The sequence below is a fragment of the Pezoporus wallicus genome, unplaced genomic scaffold, assembly GCF_028554395.1.
Source record: "Pezoporus wallicus isolate ANWC-B61680 ecotype Strahan unplaced genomic scaffold, APGP_CSIRO_Pwel_v1 contig_14781, whole genome shotgun sequence".
Classification (NCBI taxonomy): domain Eukaryota; kingdom Metazoa; phylum Chordata; class Aves; order Psittaciformes; family Psittacidae; genus Pezoporus; species Pezoporus wallicus.
In genome coordinates, this window is record NW_026640950.1 from 39,501 (window position 1) to 64,074 (window position 24,574).

At 41.3% G+C, this 24,574-nt stretch overlaps 1 protein-coding gene across 1 annotated transcript in view; it reads right to left on the reverse strand.

Moving 5' to 3' along the window:
* Positions 1-24,047, reverse strand: part of LOC130605672 (zinc finger CCHC domain-containing protein 14-like) — a 51,017-nt gene extending 26,970 nt beyond the window's left edge. Inside the window, exons 1-2 of the mRNA XM_057421357.1 lie at positions 23,336-24,047; positions 9,384-9,507 (exon numbers count right to left, since the gene is read on the reverse strand). Of these exons, the coding sequence (XP_057277340.1) occupies positions 9,384-9,507; positions 23,336-23,899 (688 nt within the window). The 5' untranslated portion in view covers positions 23,900-24,047. The remainder of the gene's footprint in view (positions 1-9,383; positions 9,508-23,335) is intronic.
* Between the last annotated feature and the right edge of the window lie 527 nt (positions 24,048-24,574).

Sequence of the window (24,574 nt, forward strand, 5' to 3'; positions counted from 1 at the left end):
CAGCAGCTGGTAGTTAAAATGCAGGAGAACACTGATTAAAATGTCCTCCCCTTTAGCTGCATGCCCTGCAGTAAGACTCATGAGTCTGCAAAGGTCTCCCACTAGCATAAGTATTATTACATTCATTGTTTCTTCTTTGCAGTCCATCTGTTCCTTTGTGCCAGATACTGAACATAAGAAATCATGGAAATAAAGCCTTGTCCTTTACTAAATAAGGTCACTTCCAGATAAGAAAGAATGGAAGCAGAGTAAAGAAATACTTGCTGTAGTAGTAGGGAAAGAAAATTGCTGGTAAAGTAACCTCTTTTTTGGTGACATATTCTCATTCCTCCTCTCCACCCACCTCCTCATTTCCAAACCAGATCAGTCTGTCATGACAGTGCTCAGTACTAAGGAGAATTAATCTCAATCCTGTGATTTACTACCCTACGTGAAACCACAATTTATTGTTTCCAGGTCCAAATATCACCAATTTCTCTAAAGTTATCTCAAGTCCTCTATGCTGTACTCTGATTCTTTTGAAAACAGCCTCCCATGCCTGCAGAGAAAAGCCCCAGTGTCAGAATTCTAATCCTGATTTTGACATCAAAAGTCAAGCACAAAAACCAAGACTTACTTTAAGTTCTCATGAACTTTCAGATGGACACGAAAAATATCTGGGAGGAATGTAAACATTTCTAACTTACATACGCAGCCACCTATAAAAACTCCAGCTACTGAAGAATTGCTTTACTTTAAGCCTATCGCCCTCAGAGAGGCACATTTTGGAAAAAAAAAAACATTCTAAATTTAAAGGTATGTAAAAATGAAAAATAGGTTCTGGAAAACAGGAGATTTAACAGCAAACTGATACGGGAAGGGAAGGAACATCTACCAGATAACAACTAACCAGCTATAAAAGCTTATGAAGCATGCCATACACAAGAAAATTGCCTTTGTGTCATTAGTACAAATGTAAAAGTACACCATGTAAAAAAAAAATGGGCAAGGAGATGATGGTTTTCCAGGAACACATGTAAATCACTTATTTTCCTCTTAAAAGTGATTTTTTGGTCCAATTCAGTCTGTAAGGAAAAGCAAGCCACTTATTTTAAATTCCTGTATCCCTCTGTTTAACATGGCAGTGAAAGGGATTATTTCAAAACAGACACTTCCAGATGTTAAGGGGTGTTAGGTTCTAAAGAGATGCAATGAACAGCTGAGCATTTCTGAACATTCCACACAACCCTGAATCTTCAAGCAGTAGACACAAGAAATGTTCACCACTAGTGAGAGATACTTGCCATCAGGTTGCAGCAGGAATTGCCAAGAGCCAAGAATCAGCAGCTAGTGTTCAACATCACTTTTTTTGAAGTGCTGCCTGACATGTCTTTATCCTTCAATAAGTTTCTAGATTTCACATTTCCTCTCCCCACCCCCTGCCTTTAGAAAGGATTTTCAGTATTAAAGTAGGTTTAAGCATTAGTTCCACCAGGTGAAGTTTTCACACTCATTTTATTCTGACTCTGCCACATTTTTTTCCCAGCAGATGCGCTGCATTAAGCCATTACCTAAAGATCTGAGAAAAGCTGGGTTTGCTCATTAAATGCAATTTTAATTAAAAGCTCAAGTTGCTTATGTTGTTTTCATTACTGGCAGAAGGTCATGCTATTGCTTCCATAGCTATTGATGTAATGGCTCTTAATTTCATCTGCATTAGCAACTGATGTGCCACTGTAGACACTTCCAGGACTTCATAAACATGAACTGCCAATATAAGAAGGTCCTTCTAGGAATGTACATGCCTCAGTGTTGCCTCCTGTGCTTCTAAAGAGCCATGAAAATAGTGTTAAATATGAGTTTATAGTCTCACATTAGATATTGACAACTAAGATCAGGAATCTGCCCAAGGAATGCATTACAGTGAGGCAAACCCCTTGGCATGGCTGAATTTACCAGCATACTATTCTTAGAATTTTGGGTTGTTTTTTTTTTTTTTCAGAGTAGCTTGATTCTAATTCATTATAAACAGAAATATCATCCAACTCCCAGTAAAGCCAAATTGAACAGGCTTCACAGTACTCAGAATCAAGCGCTTCATTGACAAACCTTACTTTAGCAGAAAGCTGGTAATTTTCTACTGTTTAATAACAAAAACATATTGCCCAGTACACAAATTTGGACTGAATCTTCATATAAGAATAAATAAAAGCAAGATGAATAAGAAAGGAGCAAAATGAAGCCTTAATTTCCAGGGACCTATGCTGTATGTCTCCTCCTCTGCAGAGACTCTAGTCCTTCATCACCTACAACAGACCTACAACACTACTTTCCGTATTTACCAGATCTACCTTAAATTTTCCACATATTCCCTAAACATACACTCATAACTAGCTACTTTCCTTCCCCAGGCACCCACACCATTGCAAGTCACCTGCCTCTCTTGCACACCCACTTACTTCCTCAGGATGCCAGTTCAGTCTTGCATCCCCTACAGTGATTTGCACAGGACTCTCTTGAACTGCCAACTGGGCAACAATCAGCACATGTTGCTTCTAGTCCAGAAAAAACAATGAGTGTCTGGGCAGACAAAACAGGATAAGGGCTGAACTGTTCTCACCTCTCCTCCTGACTGAAGCATGAATGAGTCTCTTCTATTCAGACACTACTGTAAATAACTCCAAATGCCTCTGTCAAATTTGGATTAATTTAACCAACAGGCTCAACAGCTAATAAGGTAGGGACAGACAGAGCTGCCCAAGCAGAGTGATTCCACCACCTTTACTGAGGCAAAACAAGCAAGAAGCCCAAAAAGAGGCACTCAACAGCTTCAAGATAATGCCCTTAAGCATATGCTTGATATAAACATTGTATGAGTATGTGAACAAGGCATACAGTATATACAAAACAAAACTGCTTACAAGAAGCGTGCTTTAGTGAAGTCTTACGAACTTGAACTGAAAACACTGGTAACCACACATACAATGACTTTCCACTGAAGTCAACACTGCAGCTCTTGGCCACGGGGTAGACCTGAGGTCAACCTTCCACTGAAGTCAACTGCAGCTCTTGGCCAAGGGGTAGACCTTATAGTCCTCATGTAGAGTGCTGGTGAACCAGAAAGGGCTGTGAAGGAATCTAGGCCATGACTTCAAAACTTCAGTAAGGAGCACCTTGGACTATTTGCACAAAAAGGTTATGACAATTACTGCATGAGTAGGCAGATCAGAACCTTTGTTTTCATTCGGTTACAAGAGTCTGTACACTCTGGCCTCCTCCCCCTTTGCATCTTGTCATAGCAATCCCTGATCTGACATTACCAGTCTTGCTATGTGGAAAAGGTGGTAACAAAGGAGACAAACCCAAACCAACTCCAACATCTTGAGAGTACAAAAGCTAACTTATTAACAGTTAACAACACAAATTTGCCAGAGTCCAAGTACAGCCCCAGGAGTGTGGAACTCTTCTCCCAGCTCTGACACAGCCCAAGGGTGAGCTACTTAACCTAGTGTCTGACTTGGAGGCAGAAAATGGGCTCCAGTGCCTGCCTACATAAGCACATTGTACAACTGCACAATCAGTAAAGACTTCGGATGAAATGCAATGCTTTTGTTTTTTTCTAAACCATATTGAACAACTCCTGAGTATTGTCCTTGCTGCCAGAGTAGGCCTGCAACCTTAACTGAACTCCAACACCAGCAGACCAAGCTGCATCCTGGTCTTTATGCAACATACATGCTTCAATGTATTTATGCAACATAGAGGCTTCAAGATACCACTTTATACACAATAATCTTCTAGCAGAGGGGAAAACATGCAACATGAAAACAACTTTTTTTAAAGTACACTAATCCTTGGATTTGATTGCTAGAATTAACTCTAAACACTTGATACTCATAAGACCACTATGTTAGAGACAGTAAGTCGGGAACGCAATGCCTTTTATGTGATCTAACAACCTACACTGCTGAAGTTTAAAGTCCAAGCTCTACTTCAGAGATAAGATGAATGAAGACATATATAAACAGCTAAAAAAAAATTACATACAGTTGGCAGAGGGAGACTTTTTTCCTGAAGGATTATCATAGCCCAAATATTTCTTTAAGCCCTACCCTAACAGTAGCTGACCCAATATTATTAGAGATGATGTATATGCTTAAAAATAGAATAATCCTGCTACACAACTGATGCAGAACAAGGTACTGTAAAGTCTGGACCCTGAACCATAAGGATTTCAGAGCTTTTTTCCTCCTGTTTTCTCCCTGCCTACAGGTGGGCAGTATTTCAGGAGAAAAAGACCGTTGGTTGCCACTAGCAGTGGCAGCTGAGAGCTCTTGCAGTCTGGTTTCTTGTGGACAAAGAATGAGACAAGGGAGTGGGAGACAGACAAAGGTGCAAGACCATACAAATACATTTTGCCAAGGAAAATAAATCAGGTAGCAAAAACAGTGGTTAGAAGTTCTGGATAGAATACACCACACATTTCAACTGACTACTGTAATGCAAGTTCAGATACCAAAGCTTGCTGCACATAACAATCAGTTTAACCTACCTGCAACTCGTACCCTACCTGAGGTCAAGAGGGTTGCTGCAAACAAGAATACATTTTACCATTTAGTATTAACTCAAAATTATATCAATACACTACTGTATTTTCTCTCAAGATTGTTTTTCCTCATGCCCACAAACTGCAGCAGCCTTTGTCCAGTAAGTCATGTGCTATTCTGTGTATTTATTCTAGCCTGGCACACTGTTGAAGCTTTCCAGAAACCTGTATGTGGGCTAACAGGACCTTCAATTAAGGAAGAAGTTTTACTGTGCTCAGCAGGAGTACCAAAATAGAGTACAGATTGTAGAATAAAGCCTGCTGCACCCATTTTACATCTTTACTCCTCTCTGTCCACAGAAAGCAGTCTGTGTCTATCATTAGATGCATGTGTTGCAAGGATTGTGATTCAGCTTCACTATATAAGGATCACATTTCAACAGTTGCTTCATTTGAAATCAGACTGGCTGGGAAACAATTTTGAGGTTTTGTGTGGCAACAGCGGAAAGGCAAGATAAATATACAGGAAAGACAAGAATAGGGGATTTTTTTGTCACTTTGCACAAAATGGGACTTGCTCAGTCAAGCAAACCATCTTCCAGACTGCTTTATGGAGGAAACCAGTGGTAAGTGCCACCTGCAAAGCCTCATAGCAGCAATGAGCATCTTATAAATACCAGCACAGAACTTCCACTGCAGAAAATTTAAAACAGAGGCTGTGACAAATCAAAATTTTACTCAGTATTATGAGAAATTACAGTATGAAGACTGCATGGTGATGTTTTGCGACTTACACTGCCTTTATTATAAACATTCTTTTGTTCTGCACTTCAGCATCTGGTCTAATATTCTTTATTCCACTGTGCTTTTGGAAAATATGCTGTGACCACTGAGCATATTTCATACATTGCTAAAATATGTCACATGCACAGAGTAGTATTTGCCTACAGTGATCTTCACCTATCAGCCAAATCATTCTGCTTGGAACCACACAGTAGGAATAATTAATAACATCTCTGGTGGAGAGGAAATTCCTATCACTTTTGTATTTTAAAATACAAAATAAGCTGAATTTTTCATTCAGCTTTGGCACACAACTACTCCCTTTTGGGAACTGCCACACAAGATCAGAACAACTCTACATCAATAGGCTTGTTACAGATTAGCTCTGTGAGTGGGACTTCCCCTAGGTCTGATAGCTCCTTCTGGACTTTGACATGGTAATTCCATTTCCCTTAGCTACCAACACAGGATTGCCCACAAAACATAAGTTGCTAGTGAGTATTATATTTTTAACCAGTGACCTTCTTTAACCACCCAGGTCAGAAACCAGGAAAAGGTCTGAGGTAGCTCTCCATAAAATGCAAGGTAAAATCCTTAGTTTCAGACAACCAGAATCAGAATACCTGCAATAAGTTTGCTGACTTTGTTGCTATTGTGCTGGGAAACACAAACCTGCCTACAGAAGGGACCATTACTATGCAGCTGCACTGTTGCTAAAGTATGCGCCTATCAGGCAAGCATTTGCAAGCATGAAATCTTATCTTCATGTCAGAAATGTAGATTCCAGTTTTGGACACCTGCAGCTATGTTTGCACTGGTTCAACTTTTGTAGTATTGTAGGAAAAAGTCTAGGGCATGACAAGAAAGATAGAAAAATACTCAGCTCACACAGTATGCAAAAGATGCCCAACCCTCATCTGAATTTAACTGTTTTGTTCAGATCAGTGTTAAAGCCGTAGTTAAAACCTGGCTAGATTCTAGAAACAGTGGAAAAAACCACGAAGATACAGCGACGTATCATGCCTGGAATTACGGTTATCACAACAGTCTGTATTTACCTATGTTTTCCTTGACCTGTGAGATGTCAGTATCTTAAAACCTCTGCTTGTGTGCAGCTTACAAGCACAACAGCCAGTCACTGAGAATAGGGAAAGCCTCCACTTCCTGAAGTTACCTTCAACTGACTTCCACATCTGTGGGAACAGGTTTGAACAACCCTCAATCACCAAGAGAGATCAGTAAAAAGCACAACTCATAATGCATATTACAGCTACTAGAGTCCAAAAGAGGTTCACATCCTTCTATGTCAATACCCATCCACAATTTTTCTAAACTGGATAGGACAAATTTTTAACTTTATTTTACAAATTAAAGTCCAGATAAAGGGCAGATATCCGAAGTGCTTACGTTAACAGCTACATGATGTGCCTAGTGTCATAACTTTTACTTTGCAGAAATGTCCATCTGGTTTGCCTTGCTTTAGCACCGACACACGCAGAAAAGAGAGGGGGTTTTAACTAAGACTGAAGGACCAGTATAAAAATCGATGAATTTTGCTAAATAACCATATGATTGCCCCCAGCTGGTCACCACTCCCAACAACTTGGGCATTACAGTATGGATCCAGGAGCCCAGTGCCTGACACTGTTCCCACAGTTAGCTGGGCCTCTGAAATAAAGGCTTCTCAGGGACACTCATCGTATAAATTCGTTTCCCAAGGCAGCAATATTCTGTGCAGGTAGGATGGTGAAATTGTTCAGAAGTTATGTATTTGACAAGTCTCTACATGAAGCGTGCATGAATGTTTCCAATTAACCACCTGATGCAAACAGAACTGCGTACAGACTCTCACCACAGTTAGTACAGGAGTATTCAGCAATATACTCCACTCTTCTCATCTGTCTTCAATATACAAACTAGAAATCTTTTATACTAAAAGCTAGATTCTAAGTGTGGTTTAGGAGAGGTACAGCCACTGATAGCTTTCAGGTCCAAGCTTACTACAAAGCCATTCTCCGTTCAACCACGTACAGAGTATGTTAAATTACTAACATTTCTGCAAATCAGGATTAAAACCAGTCACTGGATTAATACAAACTGTCTCTAATCCATCTAAGTACAACGGATACTGCACCTTTCATGAACTTGCTCATTTTTCTTCTGTTTCAGCTACAGCCTTTTTAACTGAGACACTTTCAATTCCAGTACTCTGCCAAAAGTGGAACGACTGACCTAGGCAGCTCACTACTTTCTGCCCGTGAGAAGCAATCCTGTCCTCTCAAGCTCTCTGAAACAAGGCTCACTAGAAAATACCAACACAAGAATTACACAAGTGGTCATGCAACCTGTCCATCCTATACTCGCACGACAATTTCATATGCTCTAGGTTAAAAAGTCTGTGGGTCCTGCCAAATTAAAAGATGTCTGTTTGCTATGAGAATCAGAAATTTAAGTGAGCAATGGTGGCTCCAGGCTGGCAAATAATCTTCAGTGTTACTCCAACCCGAAGAGGCAGAACTCCCTACCAGACACATTGTACATCAAGGAGAACTCGACACAATCTTTCCTGCTGTGAATCAGATAGCATAGTTATCAGTTAGTAAGAAAATTGTATTTGTTTCATGACTCCTTTTCCGACTATCTCTAAGGCAATCTATAAATTAAAAAGCTACATTCTCTGAAAACTAAGGAGATATTCTATAAAAGAAAAACAGATCAGAGGAAAACCTAATTAATTTTCACAGTGCTCCATGACTAATCTTGGCATATATGGTACTGGAATAGCAATCACTGAGTACAAATGAAAACAGTGTTGAACCCTGTCCTATTTTTAATCAGAAGAAAGCCACAAACCTTAGCCATGCTTCTGCTTAGTGGTGCATTTTCTTCTACCCTGATGGTTTTTACAGCTGGAGAAATAGCTACTTACAGCACTATTCTGCTATAAAATATTATTGCTGCTTGCAGCTTCTGGGATTCTAGTTGAGTGTGTCACAGAAAAGGAGGCCTGGTCCAGGCAAGCTAAGAACATTTTCTTGGGATATGTAACCCTTTCCGATCCGCACCAGCTCCTCTGAGTGAAGATGTGCTTTGAAATTCTTCAGCACCATTTATGTGGCATTAAACTATATTTGCAAAGTGATGCAGAAAGCCAGTGGCAGAGACCAACTCCAAATAAAAATAAACTCCAAATTAAAAAACAAAAATTATATGGTCCATGGCAATATTTTTTAGTTACATTTAAAGGCTATATACTAGTGCTGCTAATGGGATGGTGCATTTCCCCTACATTAGCTCTGCCATAGAGAATATTTTTATTAATACCACAAAAAGTAGCTATTTGCTACTACAAACAGCAGCTCACAGTTCAAAGGCTTTCCTCACTTAACAGTGCTTTTCATATGCATTGAAAAAAAAAATTACTATTAGTCACATTTTCACCTCAACATTTTAATATTTGTAATCATAGCCTGGAGTGTGGAAATGGAACGCGTACTTGTTAATGCTAATTTGCTAAGCCCAGCTTTTAGCCAGGTCAGCATTGCAAAAATAAAGCCTTATTTTGTAACAGCATTCAGGGTGCACACTGAGTAGGAAAAAGGTGCAAGTTTTCTCTCCTGTCTTCCACTCCTCTTCCCCCAGCTTCTCACTTACACATTCTGGAACTAAGAGAGAGGTGGAAGTAGAAGCCTAACTGCTGCTTCAAATGCCTTCTCCTCTCTCCCCAGTAAAGCAACACACCATATGTTTCATCCAAGAAATAACCTGCTACTATAAGAATGAGAGGTGGAGTGTCAAGAGATAGTCACTCTGAGAATACAATAGTCCATGAGAGCTAAGCTGGTATTTCAACTTATAAGGAATGCTCTTGCTTATTTCTGCAACAGAAAAATAAACATACTTGTCTCCTGATGACCATTTTTCACTGATAGCCTTACTACAAGACCCCTTCTGTGGCTTCCTTTGCTCAGAAGCAAAACTCCAGTCTCCAATCACAATTGAAATAACACCAGTTGCCACCAAGATACATGACTTTGTTCCCCCATTGGAAGTGTGCATGTAGAAAAGGACACACCTTTGGAGTGTTTCCCCGAAGGCCTCTTGGGTAATGACTCCTCAATGGAATGTGTTGATGTATGTAGTACATTTTCCAGACTGTTGCTGACACTGTTGATGGGGGTCTCGGGCCTTGGCGTGACCTGGAAAGACACAAAAATCCAATAAAATAAACTGAGGGAATGTGCAAACATCACACCTTCCTCCAGAGTGAGCAGAACCACTCTGACGGCAGTCAGAAGTTTGCCTCTTCTAGAACCAAGGGGTGTTACTACTGATATTCTACAAGTAACAGCTCAGGGGAGTTGTTTCAGTCAGCAGCTATTCACAAATCTAGATTATTTTGGCTAATCTACAAAGCTACTTAATGTTTAATTCTTTGTTAAACAATAGTCACACAGCAGTCAATTGTAGAGATATTGCAAGATCCTTAACCTCTCCACACTGCAGTTCTTAAACTCTTCAAGAAGAAAACGAATCCCATTTTTGTTACATCTACGTGCTGTTTGTGGCTGGGATAAAGTTAGTTTCCTTCATCGTAGCTGGTATGGGGCTGTGTTTTGGATTTGTGCTGTAAACAGTGTTGGTAATACAGGGATGTTTTAGTTAGTGCTGAGCAGTGCTTAGACATAGCCTTTTCTGGTTCTCACCCCAGCAGTGAGCAGGCTGGGGGTGCACAAGGGGTTGGAAAGGGACACAGCCAGGACAGCTGAATGCAAGGGATATTCCATACCCTATGGCATCATGCTCAGCATAGAAAGCTGAGGGATAAGAAGGAACCAGAGGATGATCAGAGTGATGGCATTTGTCTTCCCAAGCCACCAGCCAAAGGGAAGTGGTGAAAGAATTCCTTGTTTTGGGCATTTCAAAGTATTTCCACGCAGAATACAAAAATGTATTTCAATTTAGTGGGAAAAAAATAAATAAAAATAAAAATTGTCTTTGCCTTTTAAAAGCTTGCTATCGTGATGGTATTTCAATGAAAAATAGCACAGTAAAAATGTCCAAACAGAAAGCTGCATCATCAAAATAGACCTCATGGCCTTCACCTACCTTCTAAACTGCATTTAGCACAACAACACTTACTTTCACCATTAAAGCTGCATTAAAAAAACAGAAGTCATTAGAAGAGGCAGAACTGAGCACTGCCCACAAGCTGCTGTCCACAAGAGCATTCAAAGTTATGTAGCAACAAAAACACATCTATTACTTGTAGCATAACATTCAATGCCTGCCTCATAAGCAAGGCAATTACTCTGGTTTTCTAGGTAATGAGAAGCAGGAGTGGATGAACAGTTACATTAGCAGCACTGAACACAAGGGTTCAAATCTCTTAAAGAGGAAAGCGTGCTCTAAAGAGGTAGTTAAGACTAACAAAAGCACTCATACTAATGCATCACTTGAATTTCAATTCACACATTTTAAATCAATGAAAAATCCTGGTATGGAGAGCTGTAATGAGAATTTAGCATTGATTTCAGCCTTTCACAAATCACAGGAGAAAACCTGTGTCTCCACATCACGAGAAGCTATCCTTTATTCACGGTAACCAATACCAGTGACTAAAGGTCCCTGGAAGGAAAAAGGCTCTCTCAGACCCTGTTTACGTGAGACTGGTGTGACTTAGAACAATTTAAGCTTAAAACAATACTTTGTTCACCCTACCATTAGCCTTAAACATCGACATCAGCCAGAATACACAATGCAAGTCAAAAATAGCACATCCTTACTCTAAAATTACCTATTGTAAGCTCCATTTTAAGACTGACGTTTATAGATTTATATGCAGTTTAAAGCAGTAGCCCAAGTGAGAGGCCTGGTATACTTGACATCCATAAGAAAGCTTATACATGCAAAGAAATCAATTTGAAGGACAGGCGAGTGTCAGAAGACAGCAGGATTACAAGTACCTGCTTTCCTTGTCAACACTGTTAAGTCTACTTTTTGATCAAAAAATAAAGTTTACTTGTATGGTTCTTCAGCACAGCTTTCCAGCAGTAACAAAACCTTAATACCAAGCTTTTCCATAAGGAAGACCAGCCATTAAACATCAATCGGGGGGGGGGCAGAGGGTGAAGAATAGCTTAAGTCTCCTTGCCAGAGTCAGCCTTTACCCAAGCTTATCCCACAGCTCTCTTCTGGAGCTGATTAAACACTCACTCTAATGGACTGCTGCTGAGAGGAAGTTCCAGCAGACTGAGCATTGACACCACCATTCTCCTGGCCATGGGAGATGTCATAAGAGCAAGCAAGTAACACAGCAAGCTAGAAAATTAGATTCAAGCAAGACTATGTTATCCATAACAACCAGGTTCTAAATATTCAGAACAGTCAGCAAATACAAACACTTACATGAAACTGAGTAAGAACATAGCCACATGGCTTCAGAAAAACCTCTAAGCAAGCAGTTTGTTACAACATATTGCTTCTTATCTCGTATTCCCTTCTCTCCATCATCCTTACTATAAGCATCACGTGCAGTTTGAAGTTTGCATCTCGTTTATACATAACATACAGTTCTTTCTGTAAAGACTTAATTTTTTATATATTTGGTAAAGATTAATTTAGCCCATATGTCTTGAATGACTGAGCTCAAATACTGTCTGATTCAGCCACACATCAAAGGAAAGCAGTTTCAAACTGGCCTAGAAAAATCACAAAGCTCTGATTAGTTCCAAATGGAGCACTTTGTTAGTGAGCTGAATGGGGTTATAACCAGTGAATCTGACTGCTTGAAGCTTTCATTCCAAATTTGAAATATTTTTTTTCCACTGACTTAAACATACCAATACTGCAAAGGTTTGGATTTGCTTAGGAAAAGTAAAATGATGAAAAATGTTTTGCAAACCTAAGTTTTATTTCCAAAATAGTAACAGCTTTTCTTTTTCTATTTCAATTTTAGGCCAATCAAACCAGAGGAACAATAACCCATGAGCCATGAACTGCAGATGATACTCTCCTAGGAGAGGTGGGAGAAATATTAGCAAAAGCTTGACAGTAGAGAGATGCCCAGAAAGGATTTGTGTGAATTCAGCTGTAGAAAGTCAGTGTCCTACCAATTCTGGGAGGAACGTTCGCCGTATCTGAACATTACTGTAATCCCATAAACTGGGCTCAGCACAGCTACTAGTAAGCAGTCACTAGATTCTGAATAAAGAACAAGGTATTCCAGGGAGATAAAGATTCTGAGAAATCGTATGTAAACTGTTTTAAGTCTTTTAGGGTCTGTAACATCTCTCAAGAAAGCCAAGATGATACTAAAGAGTAAGGATCTGCTGTTCAGGAACTGTTAAAGGCTTATCTTCTAAACCAGTAAGAGTCCACCGTAAAGGCGGATAAGCTGGCCACACAAACCAGAAGGGCACAGGCTATAGATCATAAAACCACAGGAGTGACAATTTGTAAGTGCAGAAAAACTCCTTAATCATTCAAGTTCTAAGAGGGTACAGCATCAGATATCTGAACAGAAGACTTTGGATCTTTCAACTGAAATTATTTGAGAACATCAGCAGAAACACTCCATGAAGACTGATCAAATACAACAGCAACCTCAGAGAGTTAAAGGAATAGAAATATTATTCACTATACCTAATATTGCCATGAGCACAGCACTTTGTAGAGGGCCAGGGAGAAGAAAAGCCCTCTGTTCCACCTAGCCATAGTTTCACTAAGATTATCTATAAATTGTTTTAACATGAGTGGCTTCTTCAACAACTCTAGAAGATGTACCACTCAAATGGGTGCAGAAGAGTTTCTTAAACTATTTTTATGCAATTCTTAATGATGTCTACTCCCTCCATAGCAAAGCATCTGGCTCACAGATGAACTGCTGATTGTCCAGATTAAAACGTAGACTGTCTCTTGAATTTCAAGTTAAAGTACTAGTCATAACCAAAAATAACAAAGAAAATTCATCACTACTGTCCTAGTTTAAGCTCAGTCATAAATCAACCACACAGTCCTCGCTCACTGCCCCCCCTTTCCTCCCTCCACTCCTGGAGGGATGAGGAGGAGAATCGAAAGAATGTACCTCCCACGGGTCGAGATAAGAGAAGTCCAGTAACTGAGGTGTAACACAAACCACTACTGCTACCACCAATAATAATAATGATAAGGGAAATAACAAGGGGAGAGAATACGATACCACCCGCCGACCGATACCCAGCCCGACCTGAGCAGTGATCTAGCCCTTCCAGGTATCTGATCCCAGTTCTACATCATGGGCATGACGTGCTGTGGTATGGAATACCCCTTTGGCTAGTCTGGGTCAGGTGTCCTGTCTCTGCTTCCTCCTGGCCTCTCCTTCTCCCTGGCAGAGCATGAGACTCACAAAGTCCTTGGTCGGACTAAACATTACTGAGCAACAATGGTGTTATCAGTGCTGTTCCCAGGCTGAAAGTCATAACCATAGCACTGCACCAGCCACTGAGAAGGAGAAAAATGACTGCTACTGCTGAACCCAGGACAACTATCTAGAGACAAAGGCTCAGCCTGAACTCTTCTGTGCGTCATTCTCCATAATAATAAAATCAGTACCAGAACTGAAAAGCACATCCTTCCCAACAAGGGTTAGACTAAAGGATCACAGAATGACACCCTGAAGCCCTTCACACCCAGGAGTCAGCAAGGAAGTGGAACAATTGCTTTGACCTGTTTGTCATCAACCCCTGAGTCAATGTGCCAGAAGCCACTGCTAGAATTTTAGCCATTATCACATTTTCTCCTTTCTACCTGCCAGCAAACAATTGTATTATTTTTTCGGCAGTGATTTTTTTCTTTTTTTCCTTAGCACCAGAGATACATTAACAGGCATAGATCACCTTGGGAGAGGAAATAAAAAAAAGAAAGTTCTAGAAATCTCTGTAAACCCCCATGATCCATCAAAAAGTACACAGAAAACAAAGACATTAACTGCACAACAAAACCAGAAGCAGTTACTTCAACAGGCTCTCCTTCAGCCACTGCTACCTGAAAAGGGTCCGCCACTGTCCAAGACAGTGGAAGGCAATGGAAAACAGTAAACCTGTGAAGCCAGATTCAGTACCTGTTAGCTTGGCTCCTCAGGGACAATCCCTGACATTTAGTATAGCAGAGTCTTTCATAAAAATAACAGGACTGAGAGAAGTCAAATTTCATGTGGTAAGAATTTTACCAAAACAACAATTACATGTTCCTTTTAAAAATAACTAAGCAGAACACAGAAAATGCATGGTTTAATAGCAAAGTATTCACTGACTTAGTTTGAAGTGGAGCCAATATTAAAAATCAACATAGCTTACTACCTACAGTATGCATGCAACCTCAGATACAGGATCTGAGTGAATAAAATATGATTTCTATTCCTAGTTAGGTATGCAATTTAGGTCCTGCACATTACACTGCTCACACAGGAAAACTTAGTTTTCAGAAAACTTAGTTTTCCCAGTGATACACTGGGGAAGTCCCAATGATAAATGCTTCTGACAATATTTGCTTTGGAAGCCTCCATTAAATAAGGTTTTTCATAATCATAAACTGACCTCCAAGCTTGAGGGTGATGCAGGTAACATGTAAGAGTGCATTCAGGGCTTGGAGCACTGAAGTCTGGGGTGGGGGGGGTTGGAATCAACTTTGCTCCTGTCATTTTCATATTAATGAGTATTTACAGCAGCTTATTTTAAGGTCAACACCAAGGTCTTTAACGTGGAGCAATCCTGTTCGCAAAAATGCTCCAGCAGAAGCTTGGTGGCAAGAATACAGCCCTGGCATGCTGAGGCAGATAAGCTGCTATTTCCCAATGGAGAGATGTAACTCAGGTTCCCAAATTATCTGGGAAAGAAGAGCATTGCTGACACTCAGATGTCACTCTGTGGGGGCATGAGATTGTTCAGTAGGCTAAGTCTGAGCCAGAAACAACCAGTGCAAGGACCTGAAACTCAAAACCTACTGAGACTACAAAACCAAGAGGACCAAAACTGAGCAACCGTCTTCCTCTTCAAAGCAACAAGCCATTAGTCTGCCCAGCTGCTTGTGAAACCATAGCCTCAAGCACCAGTTCTGCAGTTACTTCTATATGCAAACACTCATTTTGAAGATCTGGGCTCTTCTACAAGGATGTTTAAGGAATAGTCACACAAACACAACCAACTTTTCACATACCTACTGAAGTCCTCAACACTACTCAACAGTTAAATTTACATGTCTATTTTCTTTGTTAGACAAGGACGTAAATACAACTGAAAGTGTCTGGCTTGTGCTAGAAATTCATGCAGTTCCAAGAGCTAGGTCTACCAAAAAAGATGTAAGCACTAGGTCAATCAAGTCAGGTGTGCCCATGTTTCTCACATGGGAAGCTGGTAAAAAGGTATCCATCTCTGAACACAAAGGGTGAATAGGTAGTTCACAGTGAAATGGGGTAATAGATCACATGCTATTGTCCTGTGAGACTATTACTGGGATGAAATGAGGCATACAGTACTTAAATGCCATGGGACAATCACACACCTGCTCCAAGGCTCCATTATAAATTCAGCAGAACAGATGGACCAAAAAAGTGAGTTGTAATTTATAGACTAATTTACACCTAAAATCCTTTGCTTAAATAATTGCAAATACTTTGGCAATATTAGGAACATAAACCTACCACAGAGTAACTGGACTAATTATGTTGTGCTGTGCATTTGTCATTCAAGACAATCAAATGAAACCCTTGAACGTACCTGACAACACTAGTCTGTGCACTCGCCACGAACAAGTGAAGCTGTGCTCTGCAAAGAAGTTTCAGAATTCTTTAATGTTAAACTAATGCAATGTTTGCTGCCACCACTACACAGTCTCCAACAGTTAACCACAGGAGATGCCAAACAGGCACAATTCATGAGATTTCCTGCTGAAAAGCTGTATCGAGTGAAAGGTTTGAACTCTAAAGGGAAAAATTATAGAAGGCAACAAAAAACACCCACAAGCATTAATACAAATAAGCTACAAAACAACCGCCTCTTTCACATACCTGATCCTCTACAATTTACTACACAGAGAAGCTGCAAATGCAACCAGTTCACTCAACATAATTAATTCAAGGCACTTCCATTCTAGATTTCTGGTGCATCAGGCATATTTAATAATAAAAAAGGACAGATGGCAAGAAATATTTTTGTTTTCCCTCCAAACAAACAAAAAGAAATCAAATCTATATTTTACAAAGCAATCATGAAAGGTACTTCAGAATCAAAACAGATAACTGCTTAACTAGACCTTGAAAGAGGTACTACTGCTCTCTATCCCAGCATTGATGTACGAACATGTCCCTGTTTCTTCACCTGAATGCCACCAAAAGGTAAAAGCCTAAAAGCATAGCCACTAGCAGGGAAGAGATCACCTTACACTTACCATGAGAATTCAAAAAGTAGCATGGTCCTTCCTACCCATTCTACAAGCCTCCATCCCTTAATGATATCTGCCTTTAAAACATTAATATTATGTTGACTTTGGAGCTAGCCTACTTCTATTGCCAATATATGGGTGGGAAATCGCTTCCACTGGGCCAGTGTTTACATTTGGGAGGTAAAAGGCCAGTCAAAGAAGCAATTCTAAAACTTGAAGTATAAACCAAGCAATGACTCCACAAGCTTTTCCCTGGTAGAATGGTTCATTGCCACTCCAGCCTCTTCTGCAAGAATTCACCAATTAACAAGGTTGGCAGATGTTATCTGACAAGACACAAATCCACTGAATTGGATTTCTCCTTCCTCCTCCCTCCCCTCCAATAACCACTTAAGTAATGGCTTGAGTGTAATAAAACTACCGTGGTGGAAAAAAGGCAACACTGGAAAATAATTCATAATATGCATGAAAAATGTTCACTTTCACTATTTACACCATGACTTGGCAGGTCTTTAATTCAAATTGAGATCTTACTCTTAAGTAATTGATCTTATTATTTCTGGATCGCTTCAGCTATTTACAAATATCCTGAAGCCCATTATTGGCCAGAACACCCAATTAAAAAGTAGATCCCTTCCAATGCTTACTGTCGGATAATTACACCAATGGAACCAAAGCAAAAATTCTATTTTAGCATGAGGCAAGAGCAAGGAATTTTGATGTTTGCTCATTACAAAAGCCATGCAAAGAAATATGTATCTGAACCATATCAGCATCTCTTTGCTATATTTAATACCCACTTCAAATATAAACAGAGAACAAGTTCAATTTTACTTGCTCCAATTCTTTTGCTCAAGAGTAAAGTCAAATTCTAGTTTAAGCATGACAATGGTTCTCATTTCAAAAGACAAATTAGATATAGCATTTCTGTAGATTCATAGAAACAGAGTCATAGAAATGCTTATCTATACTCTTAGGAACAACATTCCCATATTTGCCTCTTTTGTTTTTTTCTGGAGGAGGAGAAAAAAGCACTCAAGAGCGAGAAGTAAAATGGTCACTGCAGTATTTGAATACAGAAGACGACTGTAGTCATCCCTTTACAGAGCACTCAAGGGCAAAATAACACAGATACTGAAGCACTGAGAAGTCCATAGAAGAACCAGAGCTCTACCCTAACACTAAAGCAAATGGCTAAATACTGCCAAAAAAGGATGCTGTTCAGTACCTTTGAAGTTGGACACTGGAATGCTTGTTAGGTGTGGTTAATTACTGCTGGCCCCTGCTTTTCCAAGCAGGATCTCCACAGAGCTTTTACAGCTTCAATTAAAACAGTTTCAAGTATGGTACAGTTCAAAACACCCAACACCTTACAAGAGGCCTTTTAATTCCAGGAGAGATAAAAGGCCTTCTAAGGAGAGATAAGCAACTTCAGTGTTGCTTAAGTGACAACTAACAGTTACAAGGTAATTAGCAGGAGAAAATTTAAAAAGAGCCAATTAAAAAACTTAGGTGAAATGTACTCTTGAAACAAAAACTTGATTCAGCCTGCACAAAAATATGGGAAAACAGTTCACAGAAAAAACAGCAACATTATTAGCTCAACACAGATTTTTTGGCCGAACTGGCCTTGATGTCTGGATGCAAAGTCTATTTCCCAAGCAAATTAATTTAGGTTCTTAAACTCAACGATCAGGCAAAGTGAATTCGGTGGCAATTAATATTGTTACTACATGACACCATTGTCTTCCAAGGACTCCTTTGTATGCCAAGCTCATTTCTGAAAATACAGCAGGTTTGAGACTCAAGTCATTTTATCAGAGTCACAAAAACTTTTAAACGAGAGTATCAGTAAGTAGTGAGCCAGAACTGGAAACCTCACATTTCTGAACTGGAACATGAAGAGGTGCATGTAAACAGTGTTGCCTCAAGTACCTAGAATACCAAAAGGACATGCAAAGACTGGCACACGTCCACAGCGGGAAGCTGCAAAACCTGCCCCTACAGCTCCTGAGGTGAGGTTTGTATGTTTTTGAAAATGAGATAATTCCTGAGATAGCAACTACTGATATCAGTGAGTAAACACCTCTAATCCTAGCTAACTGCTATTAGCATGGTAATGTACCAAAGCTATGAAATCTAAAGCTATGAAACACGTTCAGTGGGTAAGGAGGCTGAAAATTAGGTTTCTCTTATTTATTCTATCCGCACAAAGATAGCAAAAAAGCCATAATGGCAGCTGGCATAGATCACTGAATAGTTAGATTGCTGACTCCATGAGGCCGTAAGGGCTCAGTTTCAATTCAACCCAACAAGTAATAGGGCTTTTCTCCAACTCATCACTCCACAGATGAAATAAAAATCAGAATATTTCTGAAGATGGAGTATGTAACTTCAATCACCTGAGGTAAACAGTGCAGAAAGGTGCAGTTATTTGAAATGGACCTCTCAGAACATCAGCTCTGCACCACTCCCAATATACAGTCTTCAGTTATTTTGAAAGTTTGGATGATCCTATTGAATTAACAGAACCAAAAAATAGCATCTTATGCTAGAAACTTGAAATAGATGTTGGTGCAGTATTTGGAAACTGACTCGGCAAGAACCCTTTTTCCCATTCATAAGATAGCAACCTGAAACAGCCACATAACTACAGTGTCACTGACTCTTATTTCCTTTGAGCTGCAAACAAACTATAGTCAGACTTACTATTTATGACCCCAGTTCTGCAGCTGAAGCCTCAACCAGATCATGGCACTAATTCCACTGAGGAGCTCCTGCCATAGCTGGCTTGCACAGCTAAGTAAGCAACCAAAGCATTATCTTATTTCCTTGTTTTTACAGAATGACCTCAGCAGATGAAAGCAAGTCCAAGAAATACAAAGTGACAGATTCATTAATAACTTTTCCTTTAGTTCTGGGAGTTATGTCCCGAGTGATTAAGTTTTCACCTATAGCAAAGTCAGATGTTTGTTGTCACAAGGCACGCACAACAGAAGTCTGAATGGGTGGTTCAAGATGTTAGGAGACAGCTTTGACACATTTCTCCCTTTTCTGCTGGTCACAGATTCAGCAGTGGCAGTTTGCCTGTCAAAGCGCCTGCATATATACATGCACAACAGGAGACATTTGACTACTGGTTTTCGTGTGCCCTGAAGCTTCCAGCCCCTCCCTCCTCTAGGAAAACAGGAGAATTTGCAGTTCTAAGCACTACAGCAAAGAAATGAGCCTTCAGATGGCTGGCCAGAAAACCATTCCATCTCCTTTGTGGCAAAGGTATAAGACACCCGAATAGGCATCTTCAGGTGTAAAATTAGCCTGAAAACTCAGCTGCATCATTTCCAGTTAAAAAAAAAAAAAAAAAGCCTATTACTGTTAATCTCAGGAACAAAAGTTTTTAAAGACCTCAGACATACGATTGGGCTGCATTTAAAGACAATTTGCACTGTTTCAGTCTTTAAAAACCATACTACCACCTCAGATTTCATGCCTACAGCCAAAAGGTTTGAAGAATTTACAATTCAAGTCCTGCAAGCACTGATACTATAAGAAGATACAAGAAGAAAACAGACGACAAGGGGGCAGAAATTAACTTCTTTGCAAAGACTAAAGCCATAGTCTGCTATAGAGAGGGCAGACTTCTCATTACTTAGGGCAAGGAAAAAATGTTTATTTTGTACTATCAAGTAGAAACCATGAATCTAATAATTACTGACCTACGTAAAGCCAGCCACAGCCACCTTTTCCTGTTAAGATTCATATATTCCAAGAATGATTCTGAAAAGCACAAATTACAGCAAAAATATATGGGCAGCTCTTTCGAGCCTTCTTGTGGTCAGCAATTGCAGCAGACAGTAAAAGAGAACAGCAAAAAGCAGTTGTTTGGGGTAGATAAAGCTGGTTAGTGAGGCAAAGTAACTTAAAGGCTCATGAAATGTTTGCAGTAATTTTCTATCAACTGTTCAGTCTCTTCACAATTTCGAGACATTTCACTGCAAAATGTGAAAGAGACAGGAGATGGAAAGAGGACTGCAAGCTCCAATCCTTTGGAAAAAAGTTGTAGCTAAGATCAAGTTGGGTCATACTTTAATAGGACTAAGGAGGAGCACATTTCCATTTGTTTCTGCAAAGAGAACAAGAACACTGTTCAACTTTTTTTGTTTCAATTCCCTGAATAAACAAGTTAAATGTAAGTCATCAGAAACTGTAACGGACCTCTAGTTATACAGAAGAAACTGTGGTCACATAAGTGTTAGTCCCCATTCCCACACTTGGCACAAGAGAAACTCTGAGGGATAACTAGCCCTGTTCACAAAGAGCTCCCTATTTGCATGCCGTTACACATCCACGCCATTCCAGCTTCCCAAAGTTTCTCAGGACCTCAAATGGTGGCCATTTCTGCAGCTCATTTTTTTAAAGATGAGCTCAAAGAGGTTTACACTTGAGAACAGAAGAGCAGCATTCACACAGTTTAACGCGCAGCACTGACTTCAAGGACCAGCTCTACATAGCTCCAGCTGTAGTAAAGCAACAGCAGTGATGAGAAAGTGCTGGCACTGAGGAAGAAATTCTCTTCCAGTTCTGAAGAAGATGAAGAGCACGGGACTCTTGGCAGGCAGCAGCCCACTGCCGCTCACTTTCTCTTGACATCTGTACTGTTGTTTTTTTAAGTGATGTTACAGCACAAGTATTGTCACAACATAACATCGCAAGATCGAAGTGCACAGTGTTGGAATTTATTTGTGCATATTTAAACTGGGCTGAATGGAGAAAGACATTGTTTTTTCCACTTGCTTCATCCAACTCCTGTTTTAAGCCAACTGCTTACTCTCAAAGTAGCAAAATTACCCAGCTATCAACACTGAAAATATTCAACCATCTTAAAGGAAACCTGTTCAAAGAAAATACATATTCAAGAGACCATGAAAGCAAAGTCATCTTTTTGTTCCCTCCAACTATCCTGTACTTGGAAGCCAGTATTCAACACTTATTACTTAAAAAATAAAAAAAAAAAGAAAAAAAAAGTATTTTCAAAGAGCCAACCCTTCAATGAGTGCAGAAGAATAAAAAAACATCAACTGACTGTCCTATTGCCTTATGCTGGCACAAAAAAATGCCAGAATGGATTCTCCGTCCATCTTAGATTGACATAAATAGTGGAAGAGTTTTTCAGCTACATAAACTGTGGGCTATTGTGAAGCTTTGAAAGCATACTCTAAAAAAAAGTTCCTGCCCACAGAACTTTATCTTTTTTTACTCACCTTATTTTGGGAAAACTTGTATCTGATTTACAGTCTTCCCTTTCAAGCCTAGGTCCATGCATCTTTTGAATAAAGGAAGTTGCAAGTAGTTAAGCATCTGAAAGGAAGCTTTTTCTGGTTTTAATTATACCCTTCCACACACTGCATGAAATCTTTCATTCCATGTTTTATTCGCATACAGGTTTAAAAAGAAGGGCAATCCCATACCTTGTTCTTTCCCCTTAAAATGTCAGGAAAAAGCACTGTTTAAAGACATGCGAAGGGAAGATCAGGAGACATACGAAGTTTAATAATACTCACCTAAATTTTACAATTGAAGCAGCAGTGTTCAAACAAAACTGGAAGGAAATTTGTATTCAGGGGAAGACTGAGCATAGATTGCTCTCTCAGTCTGGAAACAAACACTCAACACAATCTGTACTGAGCCCTCAGAAAAAGCTTTATTTAGGATCCTACTCCAACACAGGGATTTTCATAGCCGTTAGATATACACCATCTTTCCCAATAAAAGGGTAACACAGTTATTTGCTGACTGAGACCATACACCCTCAAAAGCTACAGCCTGTTAACTGATCACATGCGTCCACCTAGCTAGCACTTAGCTTGAACTTTAAAGCAGGTTAAATTCAGTCAAAAAAGACAGTCTGACTCCCTAAGTTGCAGCAGGCCAAGAGTACTTAAGCACTCAGTAACATATGTAATAATTAACAGCACATCTTAAAATGTTACTGCCTACTTTAATTGCTGGCAGCTGAATGAACAAATAGCAATTTAATAACAGTGAACCAGTGACACCAAGATCAATACTCAGAAGATTCCGAGGCAACCACCACACTTCTTTTAGAATCAGAAACTGAGAACGTTTGCCATCACAATTGTTTGAAGAAAACCCAGACACACCAAGATGCCTTTGCCACTGGACAGCTACTTCAGCTGATCCTCCTTTCCAACTTATTCCAGGGAAACTTTTAAACAGATGCTTGTTTCCAAACCTGCATGTTTGCTTCCCATACTAAATCACTAGTCTTCCACACAACTGGCAGGACTGTCCCCTCAGCACAGGTACTGCCAAAAGCAACCAGTTAAGGTTTACACTGCTGCCTGTTGATCAGCTTGCGAACTTCTCCCCACCTGAATGCCACAACCCACAAGAAGTCCATGAATCCCTCTTTTTGCCCTCAGTTATTCACCCCCATCATCAACCAACCAAGTGATCACCACCAGTCTTTCAGGCTGCCATTTATCACTAGAATGCCTGTACTAAAAGAAAGGTTTAAAACCAGAGCTTAAGACACAACCCAGTGCCCTGCAGCAGTACCACCATGGTGTGCAAAAGCAGGATACCCACCTTATGGCAGCCAGGATAGGTTGCCATGGTGTTGAGGGTAGAGGTGCTTGGATTCTTGCTGGTGCTGGCCATGATATTCTGGATCTGGGTGAGCTCTTGCCTCAGGACCTGTTTCTGGTGGAAGCTGAAAGCAGGATGGTTGGATGCCATTGTAAAGAGCAACAGGAACTCATCCCCTGTGCGGCCCTCGTTGAGTTGTAGCCCATAGTTGTTGATGACCGAATCGATGTGGGTGAGGGTACGGAAGAGGACCCCGGCCGCTTCTCGGTGTGCAGACCCGAGCAGGGCGAGAGACACCAACAGTTTGCTGCGTACCACCTCGTCGGTCAGGTTAGTGAGGCTCCCCAGGTCTGCGGGGTTGTTGGCCTTGATTTCGGAGTCACGCAGCGAGTGGTAGTCCTTGCGGGCCAGGTCCTCCAGGCAGGCGCCTAGGAAGCGCAGCTCCAGCGGGATGCACAGGTCCAGGAGGCCGCACAGGAACTCCACGCGCTGCGGAGACGGCAGCTCGGAGAACCAGCGGTACACGCCGTCCCGCTGCAGCCGCGGGCACCGCTTCTCCACCATGGTGCTCCGCCTTCCCCCGGCCCGGAGGGCGCACACCCTGCTGGGGGTCGCGGAGGAGAGAGCGGGTGGCAGCGCACCGAGAGGGGCCCGTAAGCCCGGCGCCCCGACACCCCCTAAGCGTCCCCCTCCGCGCTCCCGCCCCCCCGACAAGCCCGGCCCCCGGGGGACAAGGGGGCCCGGCGGCGAGGAGCGCGGGGGGCAGCCCCCGGCTGCGGGCAGGGCCGGGCCGGGCCCCGCCGAGGGAGGCCGCCGCCGGCGGCGCAGGCCCGAGCGCTAGAGGCGCGGCCTGGCCGAGGGGTCCCTGCCCGGTAGGGCCCGGCAGCACCGAGCAGGCCTCTACGCTCCCGCGTCCTTCCTCCCTTACGGGGCGGCTCCTTCTCCCAGCCGGGCGCCGGCTGCCTCCATCCGCCGCGATGGAGCCGCCCCGCCGCCGCCACTACCGCGGGAAATAATCCCTCGCTGGAAGGCAGCGAGCAGGCGGAGGAGCACGGAGCCGTGCCGACAGCACCGTTTAGGCGCGGAAGGATCCCGCAGTGAGCAGTCCCAGCCGGCAGCGGAGCGGCAGGCAGAGAGGAAGGAGCAGCGAAGCGCCTTCACTCCCGGTCTGACCCCGCGGCGGGCCACGCCCACCGCCACAGGGATTGGCTGAGCTGTCTACGCGCGCCCGGTGATTGG